General features: G+C 42.7%; 1 protein-coding gene across 1 annotated transcript in view; it reads left to right on the top strand.

The window, feature by feature from the left end:
- Positions 1–3,329: 3,329 nt before the first annotated feature.
- Positions 3,330–20,568, top strand: part of znf385a (zinc finger protein 385A) — a 60,811-nt gene continuing 43,572 nt past the window's right edge. The window contains 1 exon segment of the mRNA XM_069688620.1: positions 3,330–3,981. Coding sequence (XP_069544721.1) covers positions 3,972–3,981 — 10 coding nt within the window. The 5' untranslated portion in view covers positions 3,330–3,971.

Here is a 20,568-nt window from a genome sequence, read left to right as displayed (position 1 = left end):
CAGAGGGCAGCATAGGTTAACCAACAATCACTATCCAGGCTCTCCTGAACATTGAGGGACATCACTTCTAATATCCATATGAAAGCTCACGTTAACCATTTATTTTAGGGTTACGACTTGGCTTTAGAATCAGGGTCACTTGAAGTTAAACTTAGGGTTAGGCACATGACACTTAAGGCCAAGATTGGGATAAGTATTCATGGGATGAGCTCGAGTCAATACAATGTCCTCACAAGCAACAAAAACAAATCTATGTATGTAGGTAAATTGAGAAGTGTCTGACAGGTAATACAATATTCAAGCAGCACAGTAAAAAAGTAATGCATGTTGATCCAGCCCACTGATCTTCCACAACCTTGCCATCATCTTACATACCCCCAAGTCCACAACAACACATCAAAGGCAGAACACAATGACAAAACAGAGTATGCAACACTAGAAAACTCATCTCAGAAAACAAAACTATCCATCTGTCCATCTATATAATAGATAGATAGATAGATAGATAGATAGATAGATAGATAGATAGATAGATAGATAGATAGATAGATAGATGTCCGCTAAAGTTATTATTCCTCTTTGTTTATTACATTAATCATTTTGCATGAAGTGCCTGTTATTCTACACGTAAAAGTTATATATGAGCTCAAATTAGCTTAGAAAGCTAAGTTTAATTACTTGATCAAAAAAAGCCTGTCCAAAAACATACAAAACAATTAATAAACTACAAAATTGTCTTACAACAATATAGGCTGCTACGGAATTAGTCCAAATTTTGAACAATATCCCAATCATTTCCTGAAATATTTTCTAAAACTAACCATGTAAGATAATTTTATTAGAAAAATAGAGAAAGTGTTCAGTTACGACACTTCCACTTAAATTATTACAATTAATTGCTGGTGCAACTAACAGTCAGAGCAAAGCAGATCAGCTAACAATGCAAACATGTGTCCCCATCAACACATACATACTTAAATAAATAATAATATATGAAGGATTTTAATGAAGCACCTCTTTTAAGGAAAATCTTTTTCCTGTAATTACCAAATTACCAAATATTCTTAGACATGTCCTAAGGGAAAGGTTTTCAATAAAATATCACCACATACTCTTTTTCTCTAATCACTTTTGAAGTGACATTGGCGAGTAAAGTACCGCTAGCAAATCAAGTGAATGACAAATTAAATAATGTAATTTCATTATTCATTTGTAACAGTCCCGTAGTGGCCACTTGACGCGTGTCTCATGATGCCCTCTCATCCAGAGGTGAGCGAGATCAGCACAGCATCTCCAGACTGATGATGTGTAGCCTTTGGCAAACAGAAGAACCTAATAGCCCAATTTCCTTCCCCTCTTCCTCTCTCCTCCTGTCATTTCTCTCCATCACCCCTGTGCTCACATACCTGTCCAATAATGCCATCTGTCCTCTCCCCAGTGTCTTTCACCCCACCCCTGTCCCCTCACTCCTCTGCCTTATCTTCCCTCCTTCTTGCCTATGGATGATACCGGATCTCCATGCTCCAATTTCACCCTCTCATCATGACATCCATTAAAGTGGCGCTGGGCCCTGGGCCCCCGTTGGCCCGACAGCACATTAGCACTCGGCCCATTGAACGCCAACAAGGACCGACTGAATTATTGATACCAACACAACTAATGAGGAAACCCTATCTCAGCTCTTTTGCTGACACACGAACACACACAAACGCTCCTGCAACGCTTTACACGCACAGCTATTTGATAATAACTTTTGTTCCAGCTGCAAGTGTCCCATTTTCAAAAACTAATATTCTCAGTGCTCGGTCCATTTCCTGCAGACACACTGTGTTTGTGAGGTTGATCCGAGGACCCACAGGCTCAAATACCTTTTCTAATCTTTTTGTTCTTTTGCACTACAAAATGTTTCTCTGAATTCATTATTCTGAGTGAACAACTGTTTAAATGTATTGTTGTTTCATGGATCTTGGCAGCAGTCAGGACAGAGGGAGGATTTTGTGCTGCCATATGTTCCATAAAACCAGAAGCTTTTCATCAAACTTACAATCTGTAAGATATGGAGTGGGTGTGTGTGACATCTCAGTCTGCCAATGTTTACATACAGTGGCTTAAACGTGTGCAGTGGAGCTGCTGTGCAGGGAGGTATTGGGGGTGTCAGCCAGCCTCCTTAGTATTCACTCCAACACCCAGTGACTCACAGCCTCAGCCAGCCTGAGAGCGTGAGAAGGGTGGCGGTGAGGGTGGTGGTGTGGGGTGGGGTGGGGGAGAGATAGAAAAGAAAAAGGGAAAGAGAGAGCAGAATGACAGGAGGCACTATGAACATCAGGCAGTGTTTTCTGTAGCCCCAGGCTCACGTGTTTGTATCTGTGTTTGCAAGCATGCCCACCCAAGGGGATTAATTTTTTGACAGCTTTGTTAAGCCTTCTCTGAAGCTCTGAGCTTCTCAATAACATCGTGGCTGTGTGATTTTCAAAATGTCTCTCTCTTTAGCCATCCTGTGATTCCTCTTCACAAGGGGAACTGGAGAGGGAGACTAGTGCTTGAACATGATAGCAAACATTGTTTGAGTGGCTTCTTGGTGTGGAGGAAGTGGACCATAAGAAACTGGCTGTGAAGCTCCTCTTCAATTAGCTACCGCATTGCTTTGGTCCACAATTTAATTCTCTGCAGCCCATCTCCTGTTTCCGACTGTCTTTGCTTCTGTATTCCTTCTTTCTGGTCATCTCTTCTTGTCACTCTACGTCGCTTCATCCCTCTGTCAGTTTGTATTTAGTTTAATCTCTGCCCCTCCTTCTGCTTCCTCCGCTCTGTCGCTTTCCATTCCATCTCTCCTTTTTGCCCTCCCTCCTATTCCCAGTCTAAATTCCATCCCTTTGACGAAAACACAGAGGCTGATCAAATGTGTAACCTTGCTTTGGGCAGGTTAAGAGATGGAGGGAGAAAAGGAGAGAGGGACAAAGCCACACAGATAAAAGGTTAATCCACTAACAAGTCCTCGTACACATAAAGTCAAAGGACAGAGAGGGGGAGGGGTAATAAACAACAAATGCAATAAAGAAGATGTGACAATCAGGCTGTTCGTAAAGGGGCAGATGGGTGAGGAAAATGTGGCAAATGAAGGGGAGAAACAGCGGTTGGGGGGGACGGCATTTTCAGTCAAGCTGTCTCTCCTCCATGACTTCCACTCTGCATGATGACAAGTGTCTACCGTCGTTCCCATTGGTCGAGCCTGGCACCAATCAGAGCAGAGGCATGTAAGGTGCCTTTAGGTTATACCCAACCCCAAAAACAAGAAGCAGAGAGAGGGAGAGACAGCCAGAGAGGGGAAAGGAGAGTGTGTGTTTTACAGAGACCAAAGCAGGCGCTGACTTTACAGTACAATTGAAGACCTTCCATTTGAAGCTCCCTGTGAAATTGTACACTTGAGAGGAAACTGCTTGTCAGCTGTTTGTTGGAGACCACTGCAATTCCTCCTGGCTGCTGTGGAGAAGAAGATCTTGGCTCTGTAGCCTCTCCCGTGATTGGTTGTCACAGTTTAGGCTCCCCCTCTTCTCTCTTTCTCCCCTCTCTCACTCCTCTGCTACTATCCACCTCCATACAGTCCTCAGGCTTACCTGAGCCACTACTGCAGAAACACTGGACCCCCTCCTCCTCACACATATTCACACACAAACACATTCTCTCTCTCTCTCTCTCTCTCTCTCTCTCTCTCTCTCTCACACACACACACACACTCAGTTTTTCACCTGGAGAGGGCAGGCGCAAGAGACGGCATGTGCAGCAGCAGCAGCAGCAGCAGCAGCAGTCTCTCCTCACATCTAGTACTGCCTCTCTGAGTTTCCTCTTTCTGGAGAGTGGAGAGGAACTCTGAAAACACATTTTGGAGCCATTGTCCCTTGGCGAAAGCGGGAGAGACTGGGGGCGGTAAGGGAACACTTGTCATCCCAGGGACACCCAAAGCAACACACAGCATGATTTTGGGTGAGTTGTCACTCTTTTGGTGCATGGGATTTTGGTGAGGTCAATCATTGTTGTTGTACCACTAATCCCTACTTAAACTTGACCAGCAGCAGCTCTTTATTAACAGTGTGTCCCGCTCGGCTTTTATTACACACGGACATCTGTCAATACTGAGAGCTCGGACATCTGTCAATACTGAGAGCTCGGGTGAACCTTTAAATCATGGTTAGTGCTTGTAATTACGATAATAGTGTGCCATTAATATGGCAGGTCTGAGTGATGACAGGGAAGGTCAAAGTGTTTGGAGATGGACTGTATCATTATGGGCTGTTTGGTCATGTGACCAGACTCCACCATTCCCATGTTCTGCCAGAGGAACTGAAGACCTCAACTTACTGATAACTGATGGAATGTAATTTGATACAAATAGTCAATACAAATTTATAGTGATTTCTTTTGTTGACGTGTTACACAAGTTCCCTCTAACCTTTCCAAATAACAATCTGAATCAATGATGGCAAAACAGTTCATCAAACTAAAGGCATTTTTAAAGGAAGAAGATTCAGTTCTTAGTATGCAGGACAGCGTGGTTCTTAGTTATTATACATTGTTGCTCTGCTCTGAGTCAGCCAGCTCTTTCTTCTTTAGTATGCTGGTCTCATAGTGGCAATGTCTGACAGAGGAGATTCTGTGTGGTCTGTGTGCTCTACATAGTCAGCTTGTACATACAGAGGATGGGGGTTCACCACTACAAGTCGAGTGATGCGACCGATCCTGGGTGTGCTGCTCTGTGGGCTGGATAGGAAGAACATGTGTATGTTTGATAAGCAACGCTGTGCTTGTCAGGTTGTGAAAGTGTTCCAGAGTCTTCTAATTTGTCTACAGCTGTGTCTGTGAGACTGTGTGTGGTTACTGTTTGTGTGTCTGTGTGTTTGCTCTAAATGTGTGTGTGTGTGTGTGTGTGTGTGTGTGTGTGTGTGTGTGTGTGTGTGTGTGTGTGTGTGTGTGTGTGTGTGTGTGTGTGTGTGTGTGTGTGTGTGTGTGTGTGTGTGTGTGTGTGTTGCTATGTGCTCTGCCGGAGGCCACTTTGTTTTAACGCATGCCTGGGCTGATTCAGGCGCAGCTCTGCTCCTCTGCTCTCGCGGCAGGCATGTTTTTCAAGCAGACATCTTTAATGATTATCGGGAGTCATGCAGTCGGAGCGACTTTGAAGTGTGCACATTGAAGAGTATGTACACTTCTGAACTAAATCCTCTGAACAGCTCAGTGAAGTTCATGTCTATCAGAATGACTATTAATTAGAGAACTTTTTCACATTCTCATGTTTGTTTTTTGTTGCATTACAGTGAAAATAGAGTCATTTTCCACCCCGTTTTTACATTACATTTCTATAGCTGGTCAAACGTGAACAATTACCTGATTTGAGCCTAACAGTTAAACAAGCACTGTCTTGATCAGGTTGCAGGCGGTAGCTGCTCCCGTAAATGATATTTGGCCGGGACGTGTTAACGCCAGCAGTATCCCACAACCAAAGCCCTTTGGCTGCAACAAACAGCAGGAAAACTAACCCAATGGTTTTAGTTTAGGATAGTTATCACACTATCACTATTTTAACTGATGTGTATTTTTAACTGTTACGCTGGATGTAATAAACAATGGGATGTAACTTCTGTTACATTACATTTACTTCAGCAAAACTGAAGGCTGTCAGTGTTCACTGCATATAGGGCAGATATTTATCGCAGACTGAAGTGTGTTTAAACAATGATAAGGAACTGTAGGTCAGAAATACTAAATCTGTGTTTTTCATCACATCTAATGGTTTGCTAAATCATTCCCCTTCACACCTGCCGAAACTGCGGACCTAGACTTCTCCTCATTAAGCTGTCAATCAGATAGGTATCTTCTATTATTTATGTCTGAATGTTGAAATTTTCCAGCGCATAGCATTCTGCTCTATTTGCATGATGATGTGGCTACTGAGTGATTTGACATTTCTGCTTTTTCTTTCCCCTGAAAAGGGTAATGTCATTGTAATGACCTTTACAATTCTGCGCGCTGGTTGATCGCGACCTCCAATCAGCAAATTTCCTGATTCAGCTCACTGATATAAATCTGCTCGGTTGTGATAACATATCTCTGACAAATGGCTGTATATATTAGTTTAAAAATACGATTTAATTTTTTTTTTTTCAAGCTGTGTGCACGGTGTGAGTATGCCTGTGTAAACCGCATGCATTGCCAACTGTGTCTGCATGGCTATTAGTCTTTTCCTAACCATTAGTTTCTATGACCTTGAGCAAATAACCTTTACCAGTGCCGCTCTGTCCTTCATGCTGTATTCACAAGTCTATGGTAACTAGCTTTGAGGCATTCAGGGGCCCTGGCAGCGGTCTTTGGCTACTGAGATGGCGACGACAGTCCTGATGTTGATAATGGCAATGGATATGTGATTGTGCTGTACAGTATGCTCTATACAAATCCGCAGGCAGCCAGCTTAGCTGTCTGCCTGACATGGGCTCTGCACCAAGTTATGGGTACGGGGCTGAGGCTGCTGCTGTGCGCATTTGTGTATCAAATTGTGTTTGTTTTTGGACTGAGAACAGAGTGAGGCAGGGAGAGAACAATGGCAAGCTAATAGAGAACATGATCACCGGGCTCCTGTTGACGTAAAACCTCTTGTTTGACTGTGGTGTCATTGTGATCAGCCGCCATGTTGTCTTAAAAAAACGACCCTTTCAGCTCCCAGGTGCCTGAAGGGAGCTCCTGGTATAGAATCCACTTTTAGATAAGAACTGTCTGGAACGTATTGTTGCTGTCATCCCAAATGCTGCTTGATCACTGCCTGACAAGCATTTCTTGGAAAATGTACTTGATCTCAAAGTTTTTGGGGGAGCCTCTGTCCTATCATGATCAGTTTGTGTTTGGATGTTGTTTTACGTCTCATCCTTCTTGTCTGCTTGAGTCGGCAGTGACCTCCTGAGCTCACCGCCATGCAGTCTATCTGTCTCTTTGTCTTTGTGTTTGTTCGCCCATTCCGGCCTCATCTGTCTTCATAAAGTCTGTCTCTCTCTTGACCTGTCTGCATAGCTATTGCTCATTCCATTCAGCCAGTTGTCGGACCCCCCACCTCCCCCCCCACCTCCCCCTCTCCCCTAGCAGTCTGCACACACTCACCTGGTTCCAGAGGTCAACTCAAAAAAGAGACACTGTAGACTGTGTCTTTGAGCAGATCAGCAGTTTTTTTCCTTCCCATTTTCTCCATGACTGCTCTGTTCTCTTTGTTTATGTCAAAGTGACATAGTAATTATAAGTTCTTAATGAGCCAGATATTTGGTATGCATAGCACAGTTTGTCCCTTTAGGCTTCTTTGCATAGCTGAGATATAACTGTAACGCTTTAACGCAGCTTAAAGTTGAGAAATCTGCAGGGCCATTTTCTAGCATTCTGCAATTCTTCTATCAAGTGGGCCACGGGATTCAAATTTCACCATGTTGTTTTGCAGAATATTGTAATTCCTTTCGGTGGGAATATGACACATGACGTGTGTGATGAGTAGCTCACTGCACTTGATCCGGTTCACCTTTCAAAAGCTCCTCTATAAGGCAAGGCACTGAATGAAAAGACGTATTCCCATGATTGTAATTACAATAGGCCATCTATATATCATCTATCCTAGTGACCTAGGATGCGAGATTAATGTGACGCTCATCTGAAGGGAGGCCGCATCATGTGTGTGAGAGATGATGCGAAGAGGCTGCTCTCTCTTTTCTCTCCAAGTCTGGCTCACTCCTGTTTTGTAGAGGGTTGGTACAAGATTGGATCAGTAGGGGGGACACAAATTCTGTGATTGGCTGTTATGTTGTGGGAGGGTTCCAGTTATGGTTAGGATTAAGAATATCTGACTGACAGTGAAATGACCAATCACAGTCATGTACACCTTACAACCTTTCACAGCAGCTTAAAGTTTAAAGCATGTGTTCCTCCAGCTGCTCCAATCTTGCACCAACCTTTGAAGACATCCCTCCTCAGTCAAAAAGCCACAATAACAGGTCTCTTCCCTTCTGCCCCCCTCCCTTGCTCTTCTCTATTGCTCCATTTATTTATGCTGGAGTGACTGTGTGTCAGCAAGCTGTCAATACTGTCTGTAAGAGACTCTAATGAATAGGTCTGTTATTGGACTGGTGGGAAGGCAACCCATTGTGTCTGTGAGTGCATCTGTGTGTGTAACACTGCAGAGCAAGAGGGATGTGGAGGTGTTTGACTCCCACAGCTCCACTGGCCTTACTGCAGAGCCCTCTATCAAAAACCATCCACTAAAAGCAAAAAGGCCAGAATGACGCAAGAGCACGCATAGATTCATTTTGTGAATTGCAGTGATGAGGTCTTTTTTACTCAGTGTAAACATCACGCCATTTTTTTCAGCACATGCACCCACTTGAATGAAATGTACTGTTTATGCAACACGCACCAGGGTAAGCACTTGCCGCCACCATCCAAAGCCTGGTGCTGCTGCTGCTCTGTGAAGCACAGAAATGCACCTGTGCGTGATTATGGTGTCACATTAGTCCATTCACCAAGGCAGCTTGGCTGACTACTTACTGGGAATCCTGGGGCCACAAGACACCTGGGAGTTGAAGCCTGGAAAATGTTGTGTATGCTTCAACAGTCAGTCTGATCACAAAGTGGAAAGAGGCACAGATGATTCTTCACACTGTAGCTCTCTAGTGTTTGTATAGAGGCACTGCTGTCTTTACCCTTGTAAAACAATAATTGTCATCCATTCTCCTAATGTTTCAGTAATTTACACTACTCTTTAATTCTGATACATCTTATTAATGTCTTTATTTCAATTGCCCTTTGTTTTGATTAATGCTTACACACTGTGACATGTGGTTCTTTAATGTGCAGTATTTGGATCTTGGGAATTTTTAACAAACTAAACTAAACAAATTTCCCATGAGTACTTGCATGTCTGGTGTATTGTTTTGCTCACACCTATTCAATTATTTGGTGTGATGAAAGTCTGGAGGCCAACACCCTGGCTTCCTTAATAAATGCTTACATTGCACCCAAGTGTACAAAGCTTTTATCTTCTTATCACTATAACCGCAAAGCATTTTGGAGCGCTGGGGTGACACATACCTCATCATTTTATCCTCACTGCTTGTTGCTTTTAAGTTTACATTAGAAATTTAGTTTGCACTCTATAGCATCGGTACCAATTCTGCAAACAAGATACAGGGATTTAAAATAGACCATGGACCAACAGTGTAATACTGACGTAATTAAATTTTGTGTTGTACATGTCGTATGAGCCCGTTCTCATTCCCAGGGCAGAAAATACTACGGGTTTGCCCTTTGGCATCGCCACCGCAACCACCTGGGTCAAACAGGGTCATATGATGGAGTAGATAAACTAATGTGATAATTCAGCAACAGTGTTGGAAGATGCATGAATTCCTACTTCCTAAACAGCAGCAAGCGTAAAGAAGTTGAGAAAAGTTAACGTTTGGCGGCGATAGATGTTGCATTAATCATGCTTGCTCTATTTCTGTGTGCACAGAGGAGAAGACGAGTTGAAGAGGAGGAGGAGGGGAAGAGAGAGAGGAAGGCAGATTGATAAAATGGAGTGAAAAGTGTCCTCATGAAAGAAAATTAGCTCCATCCAGCTTTTTTTTTTTGGGGGGGGGGGATTCCTCTGAGTGCTGTTGAGATAGGGTTTCACACAAAGACCAAAAGAGAAATCAATTCTCCTCGAGTTGCAGCAAGGTCAATTCATGGGGGCATGGCCTGCGAGGAGAAAGCTAAAGGGGACGAGGAGGAGGAAGTCTATGCAGCAACCATAGAACGGGAGAGCAGGATTGAGCGAATGGTGTGGGAGGACAGAGACTTAAGAGATAAAGAGGGAGAGAAAATGAGCAAACAGTGAGATGAGACACTCTGGATATGGGGTGCGGTGGCAATTTTTTGGTCACAGCTACGCTACAGGGAGAAATCTAAGCATTCTTCTGACAGCATGCATTGAGCCGTAGTCTCTCTGTATCATCTGACTCATGCAAAGAGGAAATGTGAGCTGTATATCTGATGCACTGTTGGGAATGTCATCCTACAGCTCTGCCTGAACTTTACTTATAGCCACAAGGACATCTCCCCACTATGTGACCTCATCCATCCAAACAGCTCTCACTTCACTACTACTTTACTACCAAGCACACAGACTGAATGAGTGGTACTAGCTTTTGCTTCCAAGAAGCCCTAAGCTAACCTTTAATCCTTAATGTTACATGAACAGCTCAAAATAGCCTAAGTCTCCACTCCCAACACCTTCTCCCTGCCTACTAAATCTCTTCCAATGTGTTGTGATGGTGTGTATAATGGTTGCTGGGATGCAGAGAGGTCTGGTGATAAAAAGGTGGCAGCAGGTTGAGCTTGGACTTGCCCTCTATGGAGCATTGCCTGTTGACAGAAACAGTAGCTACAGCTAGCAGAAGGGTTCACTTCAATAGGTTTAGTTGTGTCTTGGATCCGAGCCGGGGAAGCTTCGTTACCAGGTAGTTATGGGATCCACGTGGCGTAGGGCTTAACACGGGCGTCTGGCATGCACACCTGTCTCCAAACAAGTTCTCCTGTGAACAAGCGGCCCTTCCCCTCAGTTAGAGAGAGAGAGGGAGGGATAGGGAGGGGGAGAGGGAGATCTGCCAGGACCTGCACCACAGCTCCCTGCCCCTGCCTGGGGGATAAGGGGGAGTAGAAAGGGAGGATTGGGAGGGTGAGGTGCCAGAGGTGTGGATTAGAAGGCTGTAAGGGACACAGGGGTAATGAGGTACCTGAGGTCATTCATTCATGCCTATGTTTATGTGGTGATAGGAGAGTGTGGTTAGGGTTTTGAGGACATTAACCAATATTATCAATAAGAGTACGACAACCCCACCTTAGGAATTTCACCTAAAGAATAAATTTGCCCCACACAGTATCAAGAACTCAGAAGGCACTCAGGTTCGTTATACTGATGAGCAGGAGACGTGGTTCCAGTCCAAACAATTATTCTTTATTATACAAAATTAATATTCAACATAGTGGTTCGATAAAATATAATTGTAAGCACTAACTACTAATAAAAGAGCCTTAACCTATACAATTATTTAAAGAGATGTTCAGGACTGCGGCTTACCAGTGTAGAGGTGGACTGTTAAAGGTGAGGATCCCAAAAAGGCACCCCGATCACACGTGTGCACACAATCACACTCACACTCACACACACGCAAACACGTGAGGGTTCAGAACCAGGGGTGCACCAAACCATACAGCACACGACGGGAGACACCAACACCGGGAAGCACTAACCCCACCACCTTAGGCCCTGCAGCTCCTACAAAGACAGGGAACAGAATTAACAAGGCTCCAGTTAACAGAAAGAAAAATAAGAAAAGAAACTAAGCAGACGGTCCAGCACACACTCGGCTGTTAAAGGGTGAACTGCGGGTCTGTAACTTAATATAAACCACAATAAGCAATATTAACTCAATTAAACAAAATATTCTTTGAAAGAGAAGTGTTAATTGCCAGGCTTAATCAGCCAAATAAACTTCTGATCAGAACAAAAATCAACCTAAAAGGAAATAAACCTGTGGCTATAAATCAGAAACAAAAGAGAAAGCAAACCAAACAAAATAATTCACATTATCTGATCATCCAGGTGGGATGATCCCAAGTTACTTAAACAAAATGACCAAGGTGGGCCTAAATCTCCCTTGTCAGAGTACAGGCACAGTTAAAACAGCTCAAGCTAAAAGGAATTTTCTCCATTAAATCAACAGCGCGACACTGACATGAAACTGCACGAAGAAGGGCGCAGTGCTGTCGAGAGCAAGCAAAGCCCAGTAGATGAGCAGCGTCAGGCACTGTTGACAAAAGCAGCGCAGGGTAAGACGAAGCCCGGTAGGCAAAGCAGCAGCGTTCTTAAGAGTGAGCAGGGTTAGCTGTCGCCACTTTCTGGCAAAGTTCCACACCGACCCAGTCAAAAGTCCCCTGCGATACAGGATGAACATTACGTTAACAGAATAATAATAATTACCACCAAAGTATATAGAACTAACATACTAAAAAAATCACACTCCGACTAGGCAACGTTTGGAAGGGGAGAGGAGGGCATGTAGCGCTGCTACCGGCAGCTATGTAAACAAAATGCGGTTACGAAACTTAACGCACTAATATAATAAAACCAGGAGCAATCGAGACCTACCGACAGTGATACGTGAGCCACCTGTGCAGAATGAAGGCAGCCCGAGAGGTCTACAAAATTGCAGAAAGCCAATATAAGAAAAGCAAAGCACGACTGACAGAGACACAATACAGCAGCACTCGTGCATACCTGCAACAGCGGCGGAAGTCTGATAGACCGGAAGCGGGACCTGCGTTTGACGTCAGGGGAGAGCTCAGAGAATCCCCACCGGCATTTATATGATGCCCGCCCACAGTGATTGCTTTGTGATTAAGGAACAACGTTTATTTTTTTGCTGTCGGTTGCCACATGCTTCTACCTTAAGAAAGACACACCTTGAGAGGAGAGATTTGTGGTATGTGAAGATCCAAGTGCAAATCTCTGAAGGACGAGTGAAGATGGAAGCCTGGACTGAATTTTCAATCTCCCGCTGTCAGTTTTGCCTAATGCAGTAGCAGCCTTTGTTATGGGATGCACGGATGGATGAGCGCCTGCTTGCATGTTCTACACAGCTATTGACTAACACAGAAACTCAGACAGTGGCTGTTAACATGGTTCCAGAGAGCACTGATGAAATGTAACAAATGGGTGGAAGAGAAACAAGCATTTCCATAAAATTAGCATAGTCTGGATTGACGCAATTGGCCCGATGAGACAGGAATAACAGCACAAACATAAGCGACTTCGCATTGCATTCTTCACATCTGAATTATGTTGGTTAATGTTTGGGCTTGTAGTGGTTTTGCTTATTAATTTAGCATCAGGAGTTTGATGGCATATAAGAGCACAACAGTCACCAGCCCGTATGACAGCACTGTTTCGGCCTCCATACTACATTTACTAATTTGCGCCTGTGATGGCTTGTGTAAATGTGAGAGATTGTATTTACAGTAGCACCGAAGATGTTTTTTGTGTCTGCGCCTGGCCAATAATCACTAGCCAGCCACTGCCACAAATCTTCATTAGAGGATTAGCCTGCAAAGAGACAGCTTGTGTTCTTTTGCTTTTATTGGTTGACCCTGTGTCCACTGCTCTCAGCCCTGGTTTCTCCTCCTTCTGGCTCCTTCACTTAAACTTGTGAACATGGCCGCAGCTCACCTGAGAATCACACATTCACAAACACATGCACAACATGCACACCTATATACTCTCTTTGTAGTTCTTTGTTTGTCTCAGTCTTCACCCTCCTTTCTCTGTCTGTCTCTGTCTGTCTCTGTCTGTCTCCCACATATGCTCAAACCCATATGTATATAATGCTCACACATGCTGTCAGCTTGTTCCCTTGAGGTGCATCAACTGCCCGGTGGGCACTCATACTCAAGACAGAACAAATTAAGGTCACAGCAGGGAGAGCCGAGCCAGCAAAGGACAACACGATCTGCCGAGTGTGTGTGTGTGTGTGTTTGTATTTTTTTTTTGTCTCTTCCGACCTTTAAACAATGGCATGACTCCAGAGACAGCCGTTGTCAAATGGCTCCTGTCCCACTCAAAGGACGCTGACCCTCCCTGCACCATTTTGCTGGATAAAAGGGGCGATCTTCCACTTTTAAATTTAGACTGTTGTCTGTCTTATCCAGGGATGGTAGTTAACTTGTGTCTGTACTATAAAATTACTTTATTTAAATTAGTAACACTTTTAAAGCAGTGCCAGACTATTGCACCTGTTTAATTCAGATCAATTTAACCATCTCAGAAGGTGCTCTAGTTTAATGAATAAACCAAAGAAACAAACAACAACAACAACAAAATCTGGACAGGCTCAATGGAAACGTAAGAAGGTCACTGCTTGTTTCATTTCAAACAAGAAATTGAAGCCTTTCTTATCATCTGTACTTACCGTTCACCAACAAACTTATATTAGACAACTGATCTTCCGGCGTCCTATAACTACAGACCACTCTGTAAACCATGACATCCCAGCTCCCTCATGCACACTTTAAAGAACACAACTGAGAGTCTAAACTAAATTTTCCACAGACTACATTTCTCTCTAAAAGGAGTTTTCTTCTGTCAGCCCTAGTATTTTATTTATTGCAAACATCTCTATTTCTATTAGCAGTTTTTCCTCAGCCTTAAAAATGCAATAGTTGACCCGTTTTTCAAGAAACCCAAACTAAACCATAGTTCTAGAACCAATCTCCATGTTACGCTTCTTTTTTTTTTTATCAAACAATTAACAAAAAATTATTTTGTCAAGGCAGATTTATTGTATGAATAATTGTATATGAATTATTCCAATCACTTTTTTCTACTTGTCAAAGCATTAAAACAACCCTCATCAACTAATGACCTTTTACGAACAGCTAATGCAGCTAAGTGTTCAGTGCTAATTTTACTTGACCATAGCTCAGCCTTTGCCTGGATTATGCAATTTTGTTGGGCTGCCTTGAAAAATGTATTGGTCTCAGAAATATTGATGATGATGAATATTACATTTGTTAAACAGGACCTTCTCAAACTTGTGGTTTCCTAAAACGCCCCGATCCTTTATCCTCTGCTTCCACTTGTTCATATATTTACAAAACACAATATTAATTTTCATTTGAATCTGTATATATTTTTTCATTAAAAAACAGCAAAGAAAGCAACCTAAACTAACTGTTATTTTCTCTGATAAAAAAATTAACCGTATTGTTTTATGTCCCAGGATTTATGGACCTAATTCCTCTTCCAACTTAACTGAGCTTTATTTATATAGTACCTTTCATACAAGCATGTAGTCCAAAGTGTTTCACTTTAGAGGACTGAGGAGTATATCTAAAAACAGCATGTTCCTTTCTGGTGTTGATCTTGTGAAGGTCATAGATGCTTTTATATGGTCACGTCTTGATCACTGTGACTCTTTATATTCAGAAGTAAGCCAAAAATCAATGCCATGCCTTCAGGTAGTTTAAAACACTGCTGCTCAAAGAGACAAGATCACATAACTCCTGTTCAACCCTCTCTTCACTGGTTACCAGCCAGAGGTAGATTTTAAGATTATAGTGATCTCTTTAAACGCACTTCGCAGCTTGGCTCCTAGTTATATTGATGAACTGCTGCAGGCTTATGAGCCAGAACACAGCCTCAGAACTTTAGGCAGGACTTTTGTGGCTGTCCCTTGGACCCGGATAAAGACCAAAGGAGACTGGACTTTGGCTGTCAGTTTTGCCCCTCATTTTTTATTTTACTAGCTTTACCTTGTTTGTGTTATTGCATGAGCCTATCATGTGTTTTTTTTTATTGTTCTAATTCATTTTATTTTATTGTTTTGAAAAGTTCTATTTAGAAAGTTCATTGATATTATTATTGCTACTATTATTATTATTATTAATAGTAGTAAAAGTTGTAGTCGCTTGTGTACCATAAAATATATTCTAATGAAGTAAGTATCTCCAAATTATACTTAAGTGCAGTAGTACTGGAATATGTACTTAGTTACTTTCCACTGGATGAATAGATGCCTGGACGGAGATACAGACAGAGGGACAGAGGGAGAGAGAGAGAGAGATGGATGTACGAATGAATGGATGCATTGAAGCTGTGCCTATTTTTCTCCTTTCTACCCTTCTACCTTTCAACACCTGACTAGCGGTAGGGACGTTGACTGTTCCTGATGGGTCTAGAGAAGTTCCACAGGCTCGTTTCTGCCAGCCCGAGCCTCAGACCTCCCCTCAAGGGCAGTATCGTTTTCTGCCTGACGGTGCGCGGCTGTGTAATCCATAGCTGCAGGGAGGGTGACCTTCACAGCAGGCGGCCTCACAGCGGGCTGCGGCGCATGCACTCAGGGAAGAGGACAGGCTGGACAAAAAGGGTGCTGGGGGCAGGACACGGGCAGTTCTTAGATAATTACCCTTTCATATTAAACTCTTTACATGTGTTTGCTCTCTTCCTAATGCAGCAGATATGATGAATATTAAAGTGTTATTTCCTACAAAGATATGTTCTGATCTGAAAAAGGAAATAACTCATCTGTATTTGTTTAATTCCTCAAAAATTACAGCGATAACCTTTTTTTTTTTTTTTTTTTTTTTAGAAGTCTGTCACTTTGACAAGAATATAATTATATTTGTTTAGCTTTGAACAGTCTTCTCCATCTCTCAGAGTGAAATCAAGTGTCATGGGTCATAATCGAGTAGCCAGAGAACGTGTGATGGAAAGAAATTTGTCACCATTCATTCAGCATTAAAGCAACTTTCTGCAGTTTGCTCTGTGTCTTCAACAAAGTCATTTAAAATGGACTGTATGCATCCAGTGCACCGTGCTGCCAGATTAAAGGTGAAGCCATGGCCAGGAAAAGTTATTGACAGTTATGTGAGGAGATGATGCAGCCAAATAAGTCTCTGCTCATGAATGATGCATGTCCCCACTGGCCCTGATGGAGAAAGAGAGTGAGGCTGGATGACAGCTGGGGTGCTGTGTGTGCATGGTGCAGAACAAGGTGAGACTCTTTATGGTACTGCGCTCCACCTCCCTCTCTTTCTTTCTTCTCTCTCCCTCCTTCACCTTCTCCTACCCTCTCACTCACAAATACAGACTAAATCAGGAGTTCTCAGTGGAGCTGTTACTCTTTACAGTCTCCCCCGTGCCTGTATTGCCACACAGTGACCTTAACAATGGTCAGCTCTAATACTCTCTTTCTCTCTGTCTGCCTTTCCTCCATTGTCTGGTCCCTTTGCTCTGTCATTCTTTGAGACCCCCCCTCTCTTGCTCCTCCTCTCTTTTAGAGTCTCTCTCTCTTGCTGAGGCCCTCTATTTTCGTCAGAAACATTCACTGTATTTTCCATCTCACTGCCCTGCGCTGCCGCAGTCTGAGACTCTAATAGCAGGATGGAGAGAGATGAGAGTAAAGGGGGGGTGGGCGGGCATGGGAGGCGACACAAACAGGGAAGGCTACATAATGGTTTGTTGTCGTGGCCACTGTAGCGTCACATCTGTCTTTCCTTTTAGCAGCGCTCGAACGTGCACTGTCTGCATCACCCATGTCAGTGGCCCCACGCACTCATGCACAGGGACATGTACAAGTGTGTGAGGTGCATATGCATACATAGTGCATCATTGCTACTGAGACGAGCCCACAGTTGCTGCCACACTGTCTTTAGTTTTATGTGCCATGCAAACCAAAAGTAAGGTTGAAAATATAAATTGTATTCAAGACACGAGCAAATCACAACTCTGATACCACAGCTGTGTCTCTGCTCATGAATGACGCTGTGGTCAAACCCAGCATCCCTCCAAGACCTTCAATTACAGCCTATTATACACACATGACATTTCATCACAGTAAACAATTTTAAAATAGGCGTATAAACTTGGAGTCAAATGGAAATGAAGACAGTTATTCCCTCTAGCTGGCATTTTGTTTCAGTAAACCAGTCTACCAGCTGATCCTCTTTGTCCTCTTCTTCAGACAAATTCACCAACATGCACACGCATATAGATATGTCAGTATTGGCCTTCGGGGCTGCATCAATATTCATTGAATCTGAGACTCTGACTTGTCCCATTTGCTTGGTTTGAGACAGACCAGAGAAGGTATTACTTGGAGGATAATTGCTGGTGATAAACTACCTCTTTAGACATGACTACATCGATTTGAATGGAGTGTTTGTGTAAGGGAATGTAACAGTGATAGATCTCAACACTTTACGCATGGACCCAGCAAGCATTTGAATAAAACATTGTGCATGGGAACAACATCATTGTGAGAAAGCTATTAACTCTTAGATTAGTAGTAAGTGGCTAATGTAGTCAGTCACTGTGTAAAGCTGTGAAAGCCCTGCACCACTCAAACAAACACATCAATCTGACTAACAGTGTGTCAACATGCTCCATGATTACCATGCTAATCCCTGAGCAACACACAGGAGACCAAAGGAGATCATTAAAATCGGACTTGAATATAGCCTCAACACAAATCTCATTTTTACACACACTCGTATTAATATTCTTTATTTTACAGGATGCGGATGAAATGTTTGTGACAATCAGCACAATAATGGGAGCTGAAATGCCTGTTGTGCACACATACACAGAGACAAATAATGCATCTCAGCAGTTGCTATTCAGGCACCAATTTTACAGCACTTCAGCGGTAATGTCATGTAAATGTGTTGTGAGTGTTAGAGATTTCATGGTGTGTTAGCAGAGCAGGGATTGCCTGGAGGGTACAAGAGAAATATATGGTGTGTGTATGTGTGTGCATCACTGTGTTTGCATGTGTACAAGGTGCAGTGTTCAGGTGTTCTGGACTTGCACTGAGTCAAGACCTCTTCATTTTGCACATTTACATTTTTTGTCATGAAAAAAAAAGGGTTACAATGGATGCAAACATGACTGTGGAAAAATGGAGAAAGGAGAGCTGTATAGTGGTGGGATGGGGATTATCCTGAAGAATTTGCATGGATTTAATAGGCCTGGTTCAAGCGTGCTCGAGGAATAATGTGGCAACCTGGCTTTCCTACCTGATGTGAAATGCATCATTGTCAACAGCAAGGGTGATGTTCTTAATGGAAACTGTTGCAGTGCTCTTCTGAATTCTTCTTGTGTAAAACATATGTTAACTTCGATACTTTTATAGCACCAACTGATTTTTTTTCAATTGCTTTGGTACTGTCTGGTATCAAAAAAGGTCTTGTCATTCGGTACCAAAATTCCTATCCTACTCTACATCCACACTGACACTATCATATTTAAAACTGAATTTTTCCTACTTTTACACAATAGCACATCTCATCAGCGTCAGTGTGCTACAGTGTTTAAACATACACAGACTCTACTTGGGCAGCGCCAAGATAGACAAAATTACTCTGCTTTTTAATTTCGTGAAATGAAGCCTTCTGTTGTAAGATTTAGCTGTTGAAGAGTGCTTGAAAGATATTTCTTAAAAATAGTTTAAGAAATAGTTTCTTTAAGAGCATAAGGTTCCCTAAGTCTACTATATGTGAAACTAACTGAACACTTTACATATGCAAATTTAGGCGGCATGTCCGATGGACTCCAGAACTGACAGCAAAAATATTTTTTACATTTAAACAAGAAAGGAGAAGTTATTTTTTAGTTTGTCTGGCATCTAATTCTGTCAGAGAGCTCAAAATTAAACAATATTATTAAATCAGCAGAACTTAAAAAAATAAATATATATTAAACCTGACATATGATGGTCATTCAAAAAGTTCAGAGACTGCTCCTGTGGCGTACAGGGTGCAGCACCATGACATGCACGGAGCAGGGGGATGCTATAACTTTTGCGAGTAAGTATTCCAAGTTCCATCAAAGCTGGGCTTTGACTCACTGGGCATGGCCAGTTCAGAGGGAGGCCCATTACTCACACTCACTATTTCTTCAGCTCCATAATTATATGCAACATTCAAATGAATCCCAATGTCCAATAAAAAATATCTTTCTGTAGCAACTATATCTACAAATTTCATGCAACACTTCTGACACAGTAGGAACAGTAGCAAAAAATGATATTGTTTTATATTAATTTGATGAGTCAGGCTTTTATGTGGTATGTTGACAATACTGAGAGTTCCTCTTTTGCAATGTTGTGCAGATTTGGGATATGTATACCGTGTGCTTGACATCTTTCATTGTCACCTGTCCTGCTTAGGATTGAAAATGTGCTGGTGCTGCACATGCTAGTCTCACATATACACTCTCACTCACCAGGGTACCACTGGGCTGTATTCCAATGTTAATACACAAGGCTGACGATGCTGAGGGACTGTATGCATGTCACACTGTCACAGCAGAGCGAAGGAAAAGGGAGCAAGAGAAACAGAGGGAGGGGGTGTTAATTTTGGATGCATGGCATGTGGAGTTAAGATAACCATCTTTTCTGCAGCTCTCCTCCACCACATGGTTTGTTCAATTACCATTTACTGCAGAGCAAGAGAGAGAGAGAGAGACACCGAAAGAGAGGGAGAGGGAAAGGGAACAGTGAAAGAGAAAAGCAAGGGCAATGGAGGAGGAAGTGGAGGGGAGGTGCTCTGTGATGCAGGGGATGAGGAAGTAGATGTGAAAGAGTTGGAGAGAGGGGAGTGAGTGTAAAAATAGAGGGAGAAAACATTCTGTATACAGAGGCAGGGGGTGAGCAGAGGACACAGGGTGAGATGTTGTGTCCCCGTCACATAAATATGTCACGTACGCTGTCATGTTCTTACAGCACACAACACAGCAACTCTTGAATATCATGTGTGTTTTGCTTAGACTGAACATTAATAAACATCAAATCTGCACAGCAGAATTTCCTTGTGTAACCGCTTCGCACATGCAGGGGTTCTGTTATGAAACACCACCAATGTTTCTGCTTTGATAAGTGTCGTGGGCTGTGAGTGTAGCTTTAAAAAAAAAAATAATAATATTCAAACAGACTATTCCAAGCTCGCTGCATGGGGTCC

The sequence above is a fragment of the Brachyistius frenatus genome, unplaced genomic scaffold, assembly GCF_029030835.1.
Source record: "Brachyistius frenatus isolate BFR_SWC_R1_liver_20210118 unplaced genomic scaffold, ASM2903083v1 Contig_6, whole genome shotgun sequence".
NCBI classification, from domain to species: Eukaryota; Metazoa; Chordata; class Actinopteri; family Embiotocidae; genus Brachyistius; species Brachyistius frenatus.
The sequence above is the reverse complement of the archived record's forward strand: the minus strand, read 5'-3'. Positions and strand labels throughout refer to the sequence as shown.